Here is a 20,989-nt window from a genome sequence, read left to right on the forward strand (position 1 = left end):
TAATGCATTTGTTAAACAATTGCAGTCATGTTAGTTATGTTCAAGACCAAGAAGCACAATGTAAAATTGCATGAATATATTTTTGGGGTAATGAATATAATATACTGGGTAAATTAATTCTAAAACCTGGTTACTATTTACTTAATTTATGTTCTAACTCAGCAGTGGGTCATGACCTGCAAGTGGAAAAACTCTGCCCAGACATTATTTGATACCCTTAAGCTGCTCAGTGTTTTGCTTCATTGATGCTTATTCTCTCACCTTCACTAAATCTCTTCTCTGAGATTGTAAACATGCTCCATTCTTATTTATCTTAAACGAATAAAAAATCCTCTCTTGCTGTATTTACTTTCATTTATTTTTAAATTTTTTCTTTTTTAAATTTTATTGTATTTTTTCCTTTTACTATTTACCCCTTACACACCCCCCTTCCCCCAGCAATCACCACACTGTTATCTGTGCTCTATTTACTTTTGAAATTATTATCTAATCTAACTTTAATTTACCTCCAAACTTCTAATACGTCTATAATCAACACTTGCTACTTCCACCTTCCCATCATGTTGACTCTTTTCCCTGCACTTACTCCCTAGCAACCCTGTCCAAAATCAGTTTTTTTGATAATAGCAAGCACTTCACTTATCTAACAGTGTGCCAGGCTGAGTGCTATATAAATATGAATGTATTTAATTCGCATGAAATAGGTACTGTTATTACCCACAGTGAGATATGTAGCTTACCCAACCTTACACAGATAGTAAGCAGGGAACTTGGTATTCAAATTTAGGTATATCATATTTAGCTCACTCTTAAACCAATTGCTGTAACGCCATATTGCTATTTGTATGTTTAACCAAGATGCACACACCTATCTCCTGATACATTGTTTTCATTTAAAATTAGACATCATTTTTAAAGACTGAGATGTAATAATGGAATAATAGTCTAAAAGTGGCAGTAGTTGGTAAATGTTCTGACTGCATTCTTGTCTTCAAGGGGTGAGAATAAGGTTTTAATGGATGTGGTGTCATTAAGTTCATTTCACTAAGGTAAGGAGATTGAGTGAGTGCTCCGGCAAAAATGAAAATACATTTAGGAGTGCACTGATTTCCTAAGGCCACCATGGCAAAATACGACGGCCTAAGTGTCTTCACAGAAATTTATTTTCTCACATTTCTGGAGGCTAGAATTCCAAAATCAAGGTGCTGGAAGGTTTAGTTTTTCTGAGGCCTTTCTTTTAACTTGTTGTTGTGTGCCTTCTTGCTGTGTCCTCACATGGCCTTTTCTGTGTGTACCCATCCCTGGTGTCTCTGTTTCTGTAAGGACTCCAGTCATATTGGATTAGAGCCCACTCATGTAACTTCATTTAACCTTAATGGCCTCTTTAAAGACCACATCCCTAAACATAGTCGCACTCTGACGTGTACTGGGTGTGTTAGGATTTTGACATAAATTTAAGGGGGACACAATTCAGTCCGTAACAAGGAGTTTCTTACCATGAAAAAAAAAAAGGAATTTATTGCACATAGATCATGGACAGGATTGTGTAGTAGATTAATGAAAATGACAGCTAGCAGAGAGCTATCAACAGATACAGTATTGATCCTGAAAGCTGTTGTCAGCAGCATGAAGGAAGCAGTAGATTAGGAAATTGGAAGCACATTTTAATGATGTAGAGAAAGGAAGGTCAAGACAGGAAGATGTGCTGGATTTGCTGACCTGACCAGCCTTCCTAGGTGCACGCAGACAACTGATATTCAGAGCTTTACAAAGCTTACACCCTTTTATGTGCCTATCAAAGACAAAGCCTAAATTAATCAAGAGTGGAGTAAGCGATAGCGGGATGTGGCAGATGCAGGCAAGCTCTTACAGCGTATCTTTTTGAGATAATGGGTGAAGTTGAAATGTTTTTGGAATTAAATGGGTATAACAACTTTAAAGATATTCTGTAATTCCAAGGACTTCCTTTTTCTACATCATTCCAGTGGTGAATGTAGTAGAAAAATAAATATAACTCTTTTCATCATATACTTGAAGTATTAGTGATTTCTTTGTTATTATAGATCACAATTTCCTATTTTCCATGTTTAGTAATTTTTGGTTATATTGTGTACACTGGGCCTTAGGAATTTTATGTTGTTGAGTCTGTTGTCTTCCTTTGAAGAGTGTTGAGTTTAACAGTAAAACTGTTAATTTACTGGCAAATAATCTTGGTCCTTTTTCTTATTTTTCAAGCTTAATTAGGGTGGATCTAGAGCTTTGCAGGGTGTCACTAAACACTTATCATTTTTAATGCGGCATTTTACTCCCCCAGTCGGAAGCTCTGCATCTCCCCACATCTGTAACATCAGGAAGTTCGCACCAGTAGCCATTTTCTGGGGGGCCCTGCCGTCCTGCTCTGTGTGTGCACATGTTATTACTGATTCGTCCAAGGGGCTCAATTTATTACTCCTAGGGAGGCTCCATTTTTGTGTACTTACCTGTTTTCCAGGACTTTGCCATGCAGACTCCAACTACTTCAATAGCTTCAAACTCTTAATTTCTGCTCCTTGTTTAGAGGTCCAGAAAGTGCCACCAGTCAGACAGACAAACAGACGGATCCTGGGCTCTCCTCTTGAATTTTCCTCATTTCAGGAAGCATAGTCCTGTGTCCACTGTTGTTCGGTGTTGAAAACCGATCATTACTTCTTGAGAAATTGAAAACATCTTTAACATGTTTTGGTAAAATTATATTCAGCTTTATAGAGGTTGATATTTGTTTAGGTCAGTTTTATATATGCATACTAATATTACTCCCGTTTTGAAGAAATTAAATGTGGCTTTCTGTATATTAACAACATAGCAAAGATACATCACACAAGCTGGAAACATTCATGTAAACCACTTCATGAAAACCCATCCTGAGAAGGAACAGCATGGTGAAATCACGTGAGTGGAGAAAAGTGTTCTGAAAATGAGTCTGTTAACAAAAGGTTGTTTTCTTAGCTTTTGATGTCCTTGGGTAACAAAGTCAACATTCTTCTGTATTTAATGAAAATAGGTTTGGAAATAGCAACAGGTGTTTTGGTAATAAAAAGTTATCCATGGCTTAAATCATTAGAGCGCCTTGTTTTCTTCATTATAATTACTGAAATAAGAGATTTTGAAATTAATCCTTTGCACACTTGAAGAAGGGAGTCTAGGAAGTGACCTTATTGATCTTTGAACTTATCAGGTTTAGTGTAACAACCTAGAATTAGTAGATTTTAAAATAATTTATTGTTCAAAAACAAAAACAAAACAAATGTTTAGCTACTAGAAACCTAGGGATATAATTTTTATTGTCATAGAAACAACATGTTAATAAATGTAAAATAAATGAGAAGTTAGACAAGTTACTTTTTGGATAATTTTATAGAACCCTTTTTAGGAGTGTTAAAATGTGCCAATTTATTTAAATTTCCAATCATAAAATGTTCATTTCATATCTGTATTTAAAAGGAGTAACTGTTTACCTAAATAATAAATACAGATAGAGTAAATAATTGTTTGAGAGATATTTTAAAATAATTTATTTGATCAAAAGAAGAAAATACAAATTAATTTTAGATAACAATTCAGTAAAAACTTCCTTCTTGATCTATCTTCTCTTCCATTTTCTCTCTCTCCTCATCTCCCTTCTTCACCCTTTCTGTTTATCTCTCTCCTTTTCTGCTTTTTCCCTTGACTTTAAAATATTAATTTGGATAAAAAATTGTTGTGTATTATCATGATCTAATGAAAAAAAAATCAGGGCCAGGTCTCCCAAAATGGTGAGAGACTCTGTCTGGGCAACTCAGGCAAAGAGGTTCCAGCTACTTCCCTAAGAGATAACATTTGCATTTTGCCAATTTATCTGGATAATTGCCTATAAATCTGGATTTTCTATAGTTTTAGAATCATGGCATCAGTGTGTATTCATAGCATTCTCTTGCCCAACCTTGATGGTTTATGACTGAAGTGCTTAGTGATCCTTATTTGTACTCTTTATAGTTCCCTAAATTCATATTCAAGGCAGTTCTTCAAGTGTCAGGATGGCCTTGATGTCTGTCTTGTTACACAGGTCATCAAGGTTTAGCTCTTGCCAAGGTCTTAAATCTTTCAAGAGTATGTTTTATGTTACTATTAGAAAAGTTTACAACTTACAGTATGAAACCACTTTAAATAAGACAGAAAACAGCCCTGGCTGGTGTGGCTCAGTGGATTGAATGCCAGCCTGCGAACCAAAGGTCACCGGTTCAATTCCCAGTCAGCGCACATGCCCGGGTTGTGGGCCAGGTATCCAGCTGGGGACGTGCCAGAGACAACTGATCAATGTGTCTCTCACACATTAGTTTCTCTCCCTCTCTCCCTTCTTTCTAAAAATAAATAAATAAAATCTTTTAAAAAATAGATAAGACAGAAATATTTAAACTCTATAGAATTTTTAATTGTCACCTAAACTTTAAAAAAAATTTACCAAGTATTAAGAAAGGAAAGTTAATTATGTTAGTATATATTTTCTATCCCATTGTTGTTTTTGGAGTATTTTCCCATTATAGGTAGAGATTGTGTCTATTAATTTTTTTAAAGGGACATTTTATAAAATTTCAAGAAGATATCTAATGCATGGTTTTCATGACACTGATATTTAAGCTAATCATTTGTATTGGTTTTCTTATAAAGAAAAGTTTCATGAGTCTGTATTCTGGCTCTGTCACTTATTAGCTCTGTCATCTTGGGTACTTTTCTTAATGTTCCCTGAGTGACAGTTCCTCATATGGGATATGAAGATAACAGTATATATCCCTTAGAGTTGTTATGATTCAATTAGTTAATTTAAATGAAACCCTTAGAATAGTGTAGCTAAGTATTGCTATTTTAATTTGGAATAGCTGTTTTTATCCCTATACTGTGTCTTGAAAATCTGGCTATCATCAGTGTTCTGTGTGAGCAGTTATACATCCTATATGCCTCTCTGTATGAATGATAGATGCAAATGATATACATTTCACTATAGCCAGAATGTTTTTGTGTGTCCCCTCCCTACTCCCCCAAATTTGTGTTGAAATCCTAATGCCTGATGTAGTGATACTTAGAAGTGGGACCTTTGGGAATTGATTAAGCCAGGAGAGCAGAGCCTTTCTGAGTGGGATTACTGCTCTTGTGAAAAACGTCCAAGAAAGCTCCTTTGCCCCTTCCACCCTGTGAAGACAGAGCGGGGTCAGTGATCAGCAACCCAGCAGAGGGTCTTCATCAGCACCTGATCGTGCTGCCAACCTCCAGACTGTGGAGAATAGATTTCTACCCAGTTTGTGCTGTTTTGTTATAGCAACCATAATGGACTAAGATAAATCTCTATTTTATTAAATAAAATTATTTTAAGTTGCTGGTCAGTAGAAGAACAATAAGTCTTTTTCATTGACTAGTCTTATTAGAATTTAGAAATGTGACCTTTGAAAGTTGATTTTCTCTTTTTTGAAAGTATTTGTTTCAATACACTTAAATGTTAGAATACAAAGTTGCATCACATAGATTTCTAGTGTGACACAATAATTCCTGAGTTTAGGAAATTTAAGACTAGTGGAGTTAAGTTATTTTTTACTTCACTGAGGATCAAACTTGGTGTCCTAAATCACATCTAGTGTACCTTTAACTACCCTGTGCTGATGTTTTAGGGCTCCAAAGAAGGATAAATCTTTGCTATCTAAATAATTGAGCAAAATATATGTCAGGTTGTCTAAGATAAATGATGTGGATGATAAAGTTTGTAGTTATGTGTCTTTTTACTGCCTGGTAGCTACTCCCCAGGTCACTGCCCTTCTAATGACCCCCAGATTAACGCACATTATCCAGGAGAGAATCATATGAGCAAAGAAACAATTGCTTCTGTTGTGTGAAAATGGACTCTTTCTAAGATATGGAATATTTATGAGTTGACAATACAAACCTACTAGAAGATTTAAAGTACCCATTACAGAACTTTGGTGTTTTGACTCTACTCTGAAGTTAGCATTAGTAATTGGCATTTGAATACTTATAATTAATACTATTGTGTGTGAGATAGATTACCACTTGTTGAAGCTTTTCAGAAACATAGAAGACAACCCATGAACAATATATTGAGTCAGAATTTTTAACAGGTGAGGGCTGGGGTTCTACATTTTATAAGTGCCTAGGATTATCACAGAATCACCTCCTATTGAGATCTACTGCTTTAAGGATAGTTTTGGTGGTTAGGGAAAATGGTTAAAATAAAAAAAGAACCATCAGCTAAACAAAGTATGGTTCATAGGTAGTCTTTTATATTGAGGCTGCCCCTGTATAGGAATTTCTCCAATCAATGTCACTTTCAAAATATGTTGTAAAGAACACCATTTCCTCAATATTTTAATAGGACTTAATAGGAAAGTTATTCTTTAAATAAGTAAATTTAGAAAACACAGCTTTGTATGTTCAGACCTTCAGAATGTTAAAATAGAGTTGTTTTCCAATTCATTTATGGATTCTTTTATGCTGGACTCTTTTGTATGTTCTACACACGTACACACACAAACACACACACACACAGACACACACACAAAGGATGAAATAAAAAGAAAACGAAAGGAACATAAAACAAAAGACTTGGTAACTTGCAGACTTAAGACTATGTTGGTTCTAAGAAAGCTTCCCAGGGTGGGAATGGTGGTGGGCGAGTGGGGAAGTTTGGCAGGAAAGTACATTAAGTTTACTGAATAAAAAATATTGCCATTTTCTCTCTATTAAGGCCAACCTAATTTGCCTACTTCTAAGTAATTAATTATTTGACTTTTATCAGCCATAGTAAGTCAGGATGGAACTCGAAACATTTTTGTTTCTATGCCTGATTCTGCTGAATCTGTACTCACCCTCAAAATCATCCTTACACAATATTCTAAAATGCTTTACCTAAACTATTAGAGTTAGCATCAGAGATGACATCCAAAAGAATGTAGGTATTCTTTTTATATTTCTATTGAATCAGTACCTGAAACAGAAAGCTAAGCAAAAATTTTGTGCTGATTCCACTCTAAGAAAATAATATTAGCTTTTACTCAAATGATTTATGAACTCATTAAATTTACATCTTTTTTCCCTGCATTTTATATTGCTAAAATAAATCCAGTGACAATTATTCAGACACTGAAGTTCAGCCACTTTGCACAGTCATTCACAACAGTCATGTGACCTGCAGGAAAATTGTTATCTGCTGAATTCTTGAAGGTTCCTGTTTTTTTCACCCTTGTGTTTCTGTATTTTCTCTATCAAGTTATTTGTCCTAGTTTCTACCTAGCTATTTTGTTTTTGCCTTTTGGGGCTTATTTAGGTATAATACTTCTCATATTTATTTAGAACATTTATAATTTTTTATTTTCCAATTTACATCTAATATATGAGGTCAGTCCAGAAGGTATCCAGCCATATACTAAGAAAAATAGAGAAATTTATTGAAGAAGATGCAAGACACAAGAAACTTCATGCATAGGACAATGACGCCACAGTCCCCTTCAAAGTAGGCACCTAGGGACCTCACACAGTTCTCCCAATTGCTATCAGCTGCCCCATTATATTTATCTGAATCTTTTGATGGTCTGAAACCTCTTTCCTTCTAAAGGTGATTTTAGTTTTGGGAAAAGACAGAAGTCACAGGGTACCAAATCTGGGCTGTAGGGGGACTGAGTTACCTGGATGATTTGATGTTTTGCCAAAAAACTTCGCGAAACATGATGCATGAGTGTATGCATTGTTGTGATGAAGCTGCCAATCACCAAGTGCCCATAGCTGTGATGGTTTTCATGGTATCGCATCTCTCAGCCGATGAAAAACATTGAGGTAGTACTCCTTGTTAATTGTTTGGCCTGGAGGGGTGTACTTGTGATGGACAACACCTTCCCAATCAAAAAACACAGTTAACCTGGTCCTGATCTCACTGCAACTTTGCATCACCTTCTTTGGGCATGAAGAGCCAGGTGCCTTCCATTGGGACAACTGGGCCTTTGTTTCTGGATCATACTCATAGCTGTAGACTTGTGATTCATCTCCAGTTACAATCTTCTTGAGAAAATCTGTTTCATTGGTAATGGCTCAACAATATTTTGAGCACTTACAACATACTAGGAAACCTGATGGACCGTTTTTCTAAATGTCAGTTTATTATGGAATAATTACAAATATAAAAAATGTGGGGCTACATATATCATTTGCTTTACTGGGAAGACATTTATTATATTGGTGTTCTTATCTTTTTTTTCACTTTATACAAAATTATAATGCCTAAAAATCACTAGCCCTTCATAGTAACAGCTTGTCCATTTTAATTTATGATTAAACATTATGGTAAATGCATCTGTGCAAAAACTTACTTTATGAATTTCTAGGAGAGTAAGATGTCTAACTCTGAGGCCTACTGTGCTATCATGTTCCCACTTCCCATTTCATGATTAAAATATCTTCAGGAATTGAAATTTGGGCTTCATAATCATTTATCAATTGTAGTGCAGTAGCAAACCTTATTTAACTGTATTTTCTAGGAAAATATATATTCTTATAAAGGGAGAAGAAAATTACATTTTCCAATAGTTCTGCTGATTACCTGCTCTTCCACTTAACAAGTGTGTGTCCGCAAATATTTATCAAGACTGACAATAGTTAATGCCAATGGGAAAAACTTATGAGTAAGTCTGAGTAACTTTAAGAATTGGGGCCACTGATAAAGAAATGATAAGTACCATTTAGGTGACTAAGCAAGCAAGGTGAAAGAAACCAATGAAAAATTCATTGGGAACCAAAGAGAAATCTGATTCAGGAAGCATCAGAGGAACTGATACCTCCCCCACAGAAGATAAGGATGGTTGCATTGAACTGGAAGAAGGAGCAAGTTGAATATTTCTCTATTGCTGATGTGTTTAGATTATTGAAAACCTCGAGCAGTTGTCTTTAGAATGCAATTTCCCTATGAAACTATATATTATGGTATTTAGTAAATATTTATGCATAACTATTACCTTAGAGTTATATATACTATATATTACTGTATTTAATGGGTAGTTTAAGGAATTTCCAAGGGTAGTTTTGATTATGATTGTTTGCCATATGCACTGACTTTACAATAAAATTCAGCCCCGCTGTATCTGGTGTTCCCTAGGAGAACCTGAAACAGACTTTCCCTACTTCATTTTTCATAGTCTGTGACCATAACCACTCTCTAAGCTGCAGTGATATGTGTTAGAGCAGGTACTGAAAAGGGAGCTCGGAGGAGGGACATCTAAGCAGACTTCTGAGGCTTCCTTGCAGCGTGAGATCTTTACTAAGTTGTCAAGGAGGGGGAAGTTAGCAAAGTTGAGTGCTAGGTGGTGGAACACTATTTCTGGAAAAAGATCTCATGTGCTAAATCCAAGAGAGAAAGGATGGTACATCAGACAAAGTTCAGTAAGGCTGTAAAAGTAAGTAGAATCAGGAAAAGAAACAGATATTAAAGTGCATTAGGGAATTTTATCTCTGTGTTTAAGGCAGTGAAAAAGGACATGACTTGATCAGATTTGCAGTTTTAGAAAAATTCCTTTAGGCATTTTGTAGGGAATGAATGAATTGTAACTGCATTGGCCATTTTTAAACTATAACAGTAATCTAGGCAAGAGTTTATGAAAGTACTGACTGCGGAGAGTTATCAGACGGGTTTAAGAACTTCTAGGAGGTGCTGATTGGATGTGAGCAGTGGAGTTTTGGAAGGCATCAAAAATGATTTCTACTTAACACATGGGAAGTTGTGGAGTTTGTGGTCTTATGAAGGTTTGTGCTGAGCCTGCACATGACTAAGACGGCATGCCAAAAATGGGCAGTTGACACATTGCTAACAGTGATTATAATGCACAGTAAATAACTTCATACACGTAAGATCTAATGTTAAGAGTATACATTCATAATAAACTGTAATTAATTTCCCAAATGTTACTCTCTTTGTCACATCAATGCTTAAAATAATTTCGCTCTTGTTTAATTTTCAGTATTGTGACAAAAGAATACACAAAATATTTGTTTTAAAAATAAAAATTTTATAAGGTGTTTATTAAAAAATTTTAAAAAGCACACAATGAAACAAAGTAATAAAAAGAAAAGCATGTGGATTTTTGGAAATGAAATTTCTGGAGAAAAATGTTCTCATTTGGGTAAGACATTTAACTCAATAGTAACTTAAAAGTGCTTCACAATGGTCTGAAAGTGCATTTAGTTTTTCTTAGCAAATTCAGATAATGTAATCATTTTGCAAAGCACAATAACTAATTATGCAATTAGGCATTGTTATACCAGGAGTAACTATTTGGTCTCACTTCTCTACACCCAATTTTGTAGACTGAAAGAAAAACCTTCACAGAAGCCTTCCGTGATTTGCCTGTGCTCATCAGACAGTGATTAAGAGAGTTGGGTGTAGAATACTTCTGTCATATTAATTCAGTGTAAACATTCTTCTAGCTTTTTGGCCATTTGGCAGAGAATTTGTTTTAACCTTTCTTAGTGAAAGCATTGCCTTCATGACATTTGGTTTGAGAGCTAGTTGAGACAATGTGTCTAGCACGGCAGACTAGGAAATCTCCTTTTTGAAAATCTTTCCACAGTTTTCAAGGAAAGCCTCTGAAATTTAGCCTCATATTTGCCTCTTTGTAGAAGCACTACAAACTCGCTAAATCACATCACGAAGGCATTAACCTCATTGTAAAGAAGTATGAAGAAGTCAAAGAGAGGGCTTTTTGTTAATGTATCAAAAGTATTCCAAAGTTTTCTAAGATTAAGCAAATGCTGCAAAAATGAAGTTGAGAGTGTGTCTTGTCAAGTAAATTCAGTGAAGTCCTTCTTTCTATCCCAATTATTTTTCGAAGTGAGGATTTGTGACCAACATTAATGATTCTTATCTATCCAGTTCACCATACAATTATTCAGCACTTCACTTTTGCCACTTCTGTCCTATTCTGATTTTGACTTGCCAGTTAAACTAGTGATCTTACCTGAGTTGTAACCAGTTAACCTAGAGTTACTGCAGATAATATATAAAAAAAAAACAACTGAAAGATCCCCTGTATTACTTCTTTAAAAAGCTTTTATATTTTATTTATTTTTGTCCAGTTTTAAATTTATACTAGTTCAGTGAAATCCTAAGCTCTATAAAACACCCAGGTTTTATTACCAGTTGAGCAAAATAAAAAGAATGAAAATTTCAAAAACCTTTAAATCTTTATGAAATAAAACACTAAAAAGAGTCTTAAGCTGAGAGAAGACCATACCTGGGACTCGTGTACAACAGTAAAACTTTTATGTTGGCTCCAAACATTTTATGACATAGGTTACAGGCACAGGCCCTTGTATAAAGCTGGTGAAAGCTGAAAAATTGTAGTTTTGTTTTCTGAAAACCTATTAACCATGAAACCTCTTTCCAGTGTTTGTTATTTTTAACTACAAAAATGATACAAGTTAGAGGTTAATTTTTCTCTTTCATAAACTGCATTTCCCCACTAATATTTTTCTTTTAATGCTAATTGTACTGGCAGCAGCAGGCACAGCTAACCAATAGTGCTGTATTTTATATAGGTCCAAAATAATTTTTAAAGAGTTATTATTAAGTCAATTAGCATTTAAGAATTTATATTAGTCTATCAACTAACACTTGAGGAAATACTGTGTGTCAGAGATTGTGTTAGTGTCTTATACTAACAGTGCATAGAACAAAGCCCCTGCCTTCATAGAGCTTATAAATATTACATAAATTATTACAAGTGTGGCGAAATCTGCTCAGGATTTTGTGGGGCTGTATAAAGGACTATGCAAAATGGTGATTGTGTAGTTTCAGTTTAGGGATGCATATATTCTTTCAAATTAAGTGTTTTGAGAAACTCAGTCTTTTCTTGTCAGTGTGCTCAGAGTGAGCTAACCTTTTAATTTTCTCTTTTGGGAAGTCTCCTTTAGAGCCATTTGATACTGATGATTATACTTTCAAAAGAAAAATCGACACAATGGGAAAAACAATGTAAGAAATCAAATTAGAGTTCGTGTTTGATAATGGAAAAGAAAAACTGACGTGTCACAGATTAATTTGAAAAAATAGTGACAGATTAGAAAGTTTTGTGTACCTTAGAACTTCCAAATTAGTCCCTTTATAATTGCTTGTGTGACTTCTGTCTTTCTTGCAAATAGTGTATGCTTCTGCCCTGCAGAGAGCTGTAAACTTGTTGAATACACGGTGGTGGTGTGTTCTGGCTGGTGCCCAACACATAGAACACACTCAGTGAACACTTGTCCAACAAGTGAGGGGATGATAGAGTCCCTAAGTTAATGGGGTTTATTTGGTACTAAATTTTTTAATTAAAAAATCAGATTGTTTTATAGGCACAGAACAATACTTAATGTAGTCGACTTACTTTTTTTTTTTAATGCTGTGCCTCTGGAATCTGTACTTTATCTTTAGTGGCCCACCCTGCTTCTGACACTGAGAGTATTGGGTTTCCAAAGGTGACCTCTTAGGTTGCCCGTTGTCAGTAGGTATTTGTCATTAAGTCTGACTTCCAGCTGTGCTGGCTGAAAGAGGAGCCTGACTTTTGGAGAAGTGCACGAACAGGGACACACACACACAGACACACACACACCCCTTTTAATTGTTTAGTGCAGTGTTAATTATTGGTTTATTTGGTGATTGCTGATTAGTAGGTTGGACTGTTGACCTTTTGTGTAAGATGGTCATCAGTTATTCAGATTAGATTGTGATAACTGTGTAGCAACTGATTGCAGATTTAAAAAAGGGCTATCTGATGAATGGTGAGGGAAAATAATGTTTGCTTGTTTGGTCAGATTAGAAATTTACTGCTCTGAGATAGGTCACTTTAAGATCCTGCTATTGAACTGTGGTGTTGCCAACCTTATCTCAGCTTCTCTTTTGGCTTATCTTCATACCTGTCAGTGAGACAAACTGCAGAGACCCAGGATGACCCAAGTCCTTGGCTGGTTGTTTTCTCTGATGAAAGAATGAGTATGTTTTACGAAGTTTCAGGTTTACTTAGAGTAATATTTTAAAGTTTGGATTTTTGTTTTTCCCCTCAATATTTTATATATTTTGAAATAAAACAAAATCACTTACTGATATAAACAATCAATGTCTTTGAAGTGAATAAATGACTAAAATAGCAAAATGTCATAAAAAATAGTTACCTTATATTCATAAAATATGATATTTCTGGGAGAGTTGGTTTATTTTGAATTGGGAAACCATTAATTCATCTTAATTTTTAATTATTTTATGGTTATGTCTCTGAGAAGCTATAGAAGATAGCCTAAAAGACCTTCAAATTCGTCTAAATGAACCTCAATTTAATTTTTGTAAGGGGACACATGTATTGTTAATAATACTTGAATGCCAATATTAGATATTTCTTACATTAGGATTTATATCATTTAATCCTGTGAGAAATCTTGGTTAAGATATATGTCTCAGAAAGATCCTATAATACATTCAAGGTCAATGGCAGATTACAGACCGAGACCCAGTTCTTATGATCTGATATTTTCTGCACCTCATCTGGAGGTCCATAGGTAATTGAGTTTTGATTTAAAAATAAGATGCACATTTGAAAATAAGGGTTCAAGTGTTTATATTTTTCATATGTAACACTATTGGGTAATATGATCAGGAGATAGCAAAGTATGAAGAATGGCCTGTAGTTGTGCAGTGTTTATAATCTGATTGCAAAAACAGAAGCTATACATAAAAAGAGTAACAATACAAGACAGCAGGTGTAAAATGAGTGGTTTAAACTGTACATCCCATCAAGAAAGGAGAGATTGCTGCGGACTGGAACTACCCAGGGTGACTGAATGACCGAAATGGGCTGTGCTGGAAGGGAGCACACAGTTGAGCCTGTAGAGGAGTGGAAGACATTCAAGACGGAGAAAGTAGGAACGGAAAGAAAGATGTAGGGCCCTGGAGCCCTTAGAATGACTTACACCCTATGGTAGGAGACTTGTGGGAGGTGTGGTCAGAGGCAAGTGAGGGTCACATTGTAGAGGGATTTGGATGCAGAGCTAGGATCTTAGGACTTTATTTTATAGGTTATGGGAACCACTGAAAGTTTTTTGTTTGGATACGGCCTATTGCAAACAGCACATATTTATTTCTTCATAGCCAAGAGACCTAAAGATCAAAGACTGTTTTATTCAATAATCTAAACGCTAAGTAGCCTTTGCCACAAAGAACATGCCTCAAGGCATTAATTTTTTGTTTTGTGCAGAGGCTGTAAATAGGTATGTGTGTTGGGGTGGGGGTGGAATGAATGCGGCAGTCTCAGAGCTTTATGGCATCTGTATATGAAGATACGTATTATACGAAGAGAGAAAATATCCATAGAAAGGAGATAATAATGAGGCCCTGATAAAAACAACTTATGAACCTGAAAAATGATTTTGAAAATACTAAGATTTAAGGTTTTTTAATGATCAGACACTTAAGTTTACCAGGTAGTTCAACTCCTGGGATTTATGCAGATCGCCAGCAGTTCAGTTGACAGTGTCATTTCCTATGCACACTGAGAGTGCCCAGGAAGCCAGCCCCTGCCCAGCATGTGCGAACAGCTGCCAGGCTCCTGCAGGTCTGTCACATGGGAAAAAGTGTGACTCTGTGGAGCCACCTTTCACATAACAAGGCTTCTGTAAAGATCCTCCATTCTCTAGATTCAGTGAACCTAATGAGAACTTGAAAATCATGCCACAGCTCTGCCACTAAGTGTTTCAGCTGTAGAAAATTAATTGGCAATCCTTTCTTTTCTCTTTGTTTTGTTTTTTAAAAAAATCCTGGGAATGGTGCAAGACACACTGTCCTCATAGAGACTGATGAATATTAAAAATGGAGAATTCTGGAGGTGGGAGCTCAGGAAAAAATAGTCAATATCAAACCTATACACGTCTGCCTGGATATGAAAACTTCCAATTTGTGTAGCATATCTCTCTGTCTCCTTTTTCCTTCCTGTCCTTCCCTGCTGCCCGCCCTTATACAGTCATTTCCTGAGTGAACACTGCTCTGAGCAGGCTACACTCCTTCTCATTCTCTTAGAACATTTTCTGTTCTTTTCCAATTTTATTCAAGCTCCTCTTCATATCTCAAATGAGTATGTATAACCAGTAAACTTAATGTGAATAGATTTTCTTTCTTTAAAAGTGGAATGCAAGACTTGAAAGCAAAAGCTTTAATTCTTGCCCTTAAAGACACGTAAGGTACTGAATAACATAGACATTTTGAAATCCTGTATTTGACTTCCTGTAGATGTAGACCAGATCCTTCCCATTGTGTATAAAACAGCTTTGCATGTTTGTAGACTCAGAATCACCGTTGAAGGGACCCAGTGTCAGAATAGGTATAAAGCATCAAGCATCAAGACCCAGTGGAATGAGAGTACCAAACATTAGCACAAGTAGAGGACAGAGGCAGGATGAGTTCAAATTTGAGGACTGCTTGACTTGAGCAATTTAATACTTAGGTACCAGGTGTTAGTATAGCCCCTCTTTTTCCTGGTTTCTGGCCTTGGAGGGGTGGAGAGGAAAGGATAAGATGGAACATTTTTCCTTTTATTGAAGACTATATAAATGTTATAAAATTTTTATTTTAAATGAATATATAAATTAAGAGAATATATGTAATGAACTGAAGGGAAAGCCATTTCCCATGCTGCAAAACAAAAACCAAAAAAGATATATTCAGTTTCAACAGTAATTAGCTTGTCTTCCAGCCCCCTTTCCTCATGACAATGGCTATAAGACTTGAGAGGGAAAACTTTGTCAGGAGAATGGGGAAAAAATGGTGCCATGAACTGAGCTAAAACACGTGGTTACACACAACTTTTGGTTCTTTGTGGTAAATAATGGTAGATACCAAGAAATTTGAAGTGTGGGGATAATGATAATAAATTATCAGATTGTTTCCCACACATACAGATAAATATCAACTAAATGCTTATTGGCAAGTAAGTACAAAATAATTCATGAACCCGCCCTATAAGCTTAAAGAAATTCCACCTTGCTGTCCTTTTAGGTGTCACAATCATTCACTCAAATAAAATGTTTACTTTGGGCAAATATAAAGATTCCTGGGGCAAGAATGATGGTTCTCCCTGGCATTAGGTAACCACAATTGTCCAGAGTTCACAACTAGACACAGAACCACGTTAAGATTTAGCACAGGGTGTCATATCTATGGGTAAACAGACCTCAGCGGGTTCTCGTGCCCTATTCATAAAATGGTAGAGATGACCTCTAAAATATTTCAACCAATCGGTATATCTAGAATGCCTTTAATTTCACTCTTCAGAGCCCAAGAGCAGTATTCATCACACTTGTTTTCCTGCTTGTGTTCACCAAGAGATACACACATTTTTGTCATTCAGTATACTAATTAATCAGTTACTGATTGAGATAGATTGCAAATGTACCTCTAGCGGCCTCTTTAAGAGTATGGAAATTATTATTATTGAATAGAGTCTCAACAAACTGCTTCTGGTCTGTGCATTCTTGAGTAGATGTGTTAGGAACACATCTACAATGGATTGTAACTCACCCTGACTGGCTGTGAATTTAAATGCATTGTATTTTAAAGTCAATTGTAGAAGTTATAGCAAAAAATGTAGCCATATCACATATAAAACATCCTTTTGGGTGCCAATGTGTAAGCTATTATTTTGTTTTGAAATGAGTGGCAGAGTTTTTGGTGATTTTATCTATTTTTAATTTTATTATACATTTTAATTTAAATTTAAATTTCTTCCCTCCTTGATGTCCAGTATGTCATTAAGTACAACCTTTCTCCATTTTCAATTCAGTCTTGGAGAATTGAAAGACTCAGTTCTCCAAGAATTGAGAATTCTTGGAGTTGAATGTCTTCTGACTCCAAAGACAGCTTTGCTAATTTTGTCATAGACAAGCCTGCGCTTTGTTGATTTCTTACACATCCCAGGTAAGAGCAGACTGGGTGAGAAATCAGCAAACCAGAAGTTTCTTCCTTAGTCACTTCCTAGCTTACTTAAAAATAGGAAAATCATTCAGCTTGAATATGTGTTCGGAGAAACACTGTTTTTTAAAAAATTTACCATTCTCCTAATACATTTTTAGAGGTTTATAAAACTAATGCACAAGAAATATAGTGGAACTTCTGTTTCTTAATAACTTAAATAGCATTGGAAAGTAAAATATGCTTTGAAGGGCATGCCATTAATATTTGATCAAAGACTAATTTACCCAACTAGGGAGAAACATTTTTTAATTGTCATATGACAAAATATAGCAAACAAAGGCTGTATGATTTGGTCAGGTTACTTAACCATCTTGGTTTCCTAATAAATAAAGGTAGTAATAATAAGTACTACACAAAAGGTTAAAGATTAATAAGATAATATATATAAAACCCAAAGCACCCAGCATATATGTTCTTTAAAATGCTGTTTAAACAAAGAATGGAAAGAAGAGTTTCAAAAGCATGGTTAACAGTGTCTAATGACCTCAGGTCGCCCAGAGAAGCATGGACTGCGAAGGGAGAACTCAAAATACATTGTTTCCTTCTAGAGTGTGATAAGTGTGTGCTCGAAAAACCACTCCTTCTGCAGAATTGTACACTAAAAATAATAGAGCTCATGGAGGAAAAAAGTTAAGATTTGTGCAGACCACACAAAGTCCATTTAGCTTTAGGTTGCTTTGAGTTCTCGTGTTACAATCCTAATAAAAATATTAACTCCATTCATCCTTTAGCAACATTTGTGCCCAGCATCACACCTCCCCTTAAACGGAGATGGAATTAATAAATGCTTTTGATTCCAGTAGTTTCATGTATATTAAGTGTCAGATTCAAGATACAGGGAAAAATGTCTCCACAGCTTGTTCAGCTGTAATTGCAGCTTTAACAGAGAGCTGAACTTTTGAAAAATGTAGTGTTATTGGCTTTACTGGACCAGCTCCTATTCGTGCTAAAAAATTTACTCGTACAAGATTTTTAGCAACTGACCTTCATTTTTTTTTTTTTAGGCCTTTATACATTGCCAAGGCTTTCTCTTTACTAAAGTAGCTTGACTCTGGCTACTTTAAACCATTAACATTCTAGGGGAAAAAATCATAAACTAGCAGGACATCCAAAGTTGAAATTATATTGATATTGTTTATTATTTACCAACAGCAAAGGATCTCTTTTCTTTTATAGGAATATGTATTATAACAGATTACACTGTGTATTACATGAATGAATTCTAAACTTCCCCTCATGTTCTCTGTAACTAATTTGCTTGTAAGAGAATAAAGGGATGTAAATCAAATATGTTTCTGTTATTGCTTCTGTTTCATGTATATTGAACACTTTTAGAGGCAATTTAATGGTTTACTACATTGGAGACATCTGCTAGTATGTTTGTTTTTTAAAATTTTTTATTTATTGATTTTAAACAGAGATAGGAAGGGAGAGAGAGAAAAAAATGTAGATTTGTTGTTCCACTTACTTATGCATTCCTTGGTTGATTCTTATATGTCCCCGACCAGGGATCAAACCCACAACCTTGGCTTATCAGGATGATGCTCTAACTGAGTTACCTGGCCAGGGCTTGTTAGTATTTCCTTACATTTTTCTTGTGCTCAGTCCTCATTGTTAGTCGAAAAATCTGTGTAACTATCTCTGGATCATTATGAGAAATTTCCATTTGTGCTAAAAATTGTTGTTTAGTATCAGTTTGATTTATATTATTCCCATAGCACTGTTTTTCCATCCAAATGCCATTTAGAGGTGCCTCAGAGGCACTTCTGTATAGTTCTACCACTGAGTGATCAAAATGCCTATAAAGCATTTGGGAAGATTGTTCCTCAAGATAGGCAAAGGCCATTTTGGTCAAATTTTTCTGTGTATAATGTACTTTATGTTTTATATGAATATGAAAGTATTACACACTAACTGGCTTACTTCAAATCTGCATGACCTTTAAAAAACCTTTTTTTTACTTTATTTTTTATTATTGTGTATTTACAGTTGTCCCACCTTTTTCCCTGTTGCTCTCTCCTGAACCCCTCACAGTCAATCCCCACCCCATTGTCCATGCCCCTGAGTCCTCTAGTCATGTTCCTTGACTTGAACCGCTCCCTTCTTTCCCCCATTTTTCCCCTTCTCCCACCCCTCTGGTCACTGTCAGCTTGTTCCTTATTTCCATGTCTCTGGTTCTATTTTGCCTGCTTGTTTCTTTTGTTGATTAGGTTCCACTTATTGGTGAGATCATATGGTATTTGCCTTTCAATGCCTGGCTTACTTCACTTAGCATAATGCTCTCCAGTTCCATCCATGTTATCACCAAGGGTAGGAGCTTTTTCTTTCTGTCCGCTGCATAGTATTCCATTGTGCAAATGTACCACAGTTTTATGATCCATTCATTTACTGATGGGCACTTAGGTTGTTTCCAGCACTCGATTATTGTAAACAACACTCTATGAACATTGGGGTGCATAGGTTCTTTTGAATTGGTGTTGCAGGATCCTTAGTTTTATTGTGTTTGTGTCACTTTATATCAGGGCTAAAGCAGCAAGTTAACACTTTATTCACAAATTATAATGCATAATTTTGGTAGATCATATTTTTATATCATTTTATTTTAGCTACTTCAAGAAGAGATGATTCCATTTTTTCAAGTCCTGATGTCACTGACATTGCACCAAGTAGAAAGAGAAGGCAGCGAACACAAAAAAATCTTGGGTCAGAACCTAAAGTGGCTATTCAGGAACATCAGCTTCAAGAAAAGGAAAAGTAAGTCATCTTATTATTTGCCAAATAGTGAATTTATATTAAATATATAATCTTAAAAATTATATTTCTATTTCTGAATTTAAGGCTATTTTTAAAGAGCAAGAATTATGATTTTGGATATTGTATAATGTTTAAATCCACATATTTTCCCTGGTATTCAATTAATTCCTATTAATATTTAAAACAGAAATACCAAAAATATAAGCAAATTGTTTTCTCGTGGTTTTTATAGATTAATTAGAAATGACATATAAGATAATAAAAATATTAGAATGCAGCTTGTATTCAATAAAGTGTTTCAATCCAATTCACTGCTTTGAAGAAACCCATATAGCATTCGAGTTAACCACTTGATTCGGTTATGCTCGGGATTTTTTTGTGTGAAATGTCTCCTTCTAGTCATCTATTTATTTTTATTTAATTTTAGACTTATATACTTTATTTTTATAGTTCATTCTTCAGTTCTGCCTACCCTGCGTTTGGTCCGCGTCCCAATGTAGTTGTAATGAATTGAGAAGTTGGATTAATAAACAAAGGAATATTATCAGTTGAATAAAAACAAATGGGCAAATCATTTGTATGTTTGGATATGTGTTATGTGTGCCTGAGAATTTATTTCTTTTTCTTTAAACTTTTCATTAATTTGGCAAATAGTTATTGAACAATAGTCAGATGACAGATGACATTACAGACCAGTGGTTTTCAAAGTGGAATGAGGACGCCTGGGTGTTGCCCAGGCATCTGTGGTGATCCACAAGGTAGCTGTTCCTCAGTTGCATGCCTGGGCGGGGCCAGATTTTCTTCATATACTTCAATAAGAATGACATGTTGAATGTGATTGAATGCAGAAGCTAATGAGAATCCGATGATTTTTACACAAGCCAACCATCAAACAGATTTGTAAAAGTGTAAAACATTACCCTCACAAGATTTTTTCTGTGGGAAATTCAATGATTTTTTAAAAATAAAGAGTATATTATCTGTGTTATCATATACTGGATTTATTTTTATTTTTAAATGAATTAATAAAAATTTTAAATTGCTTTAGTTTTAATTTTGTATATGGCAAATATAGTCTATATAAACAAAAGTTCTTGGACTCCTCAAAACTTGTCAAAGTGCACAGGAGCCCTGAGAGCAGGAAGGTGTAGAATTCTGGTGGGGACAGTGCCGATGTGAAGA

The 20,989-nt window shown here is 35.2% G+C and overlaps 1 protein-coding gene across 1 annotated transcript in view; it reads left to right on the forward strand.

The window, feature by feature from the left end:
• XRCC4 (X-ray repair cross complementing 4) overlaps nucleotides 1-20,989 on the forward strand; it is a 219,507-nt gene that overhangs the window by 122,492 nt on the left and 76,026 nt on the right. Inside the window, 1 exon segment of the mRNA XM_028529935.2 lies at nucleotides 19,660-19,807. Within this exon segment, the coding sequence (XP_028385736.1) occupies nucleotides 19,660-19,807 (148 nt within the window).

This window comes from Phyllostomus discolor, chromosome 3 (assembly GCF_004126475.2).
Source record: "Phyllostomus discolor isolate MPI-MPIP mPhyDis1 chromosome 3, mPhyDis1.pri.v3, whole genome shotgun sequence".
Taxonomy (NCBI): Eukaryota; Metazoa; Chordata; class Mammalia; order Chiroptera; family Phyllostomidae; genus Phyllostomus; species Phyllostomus discolor.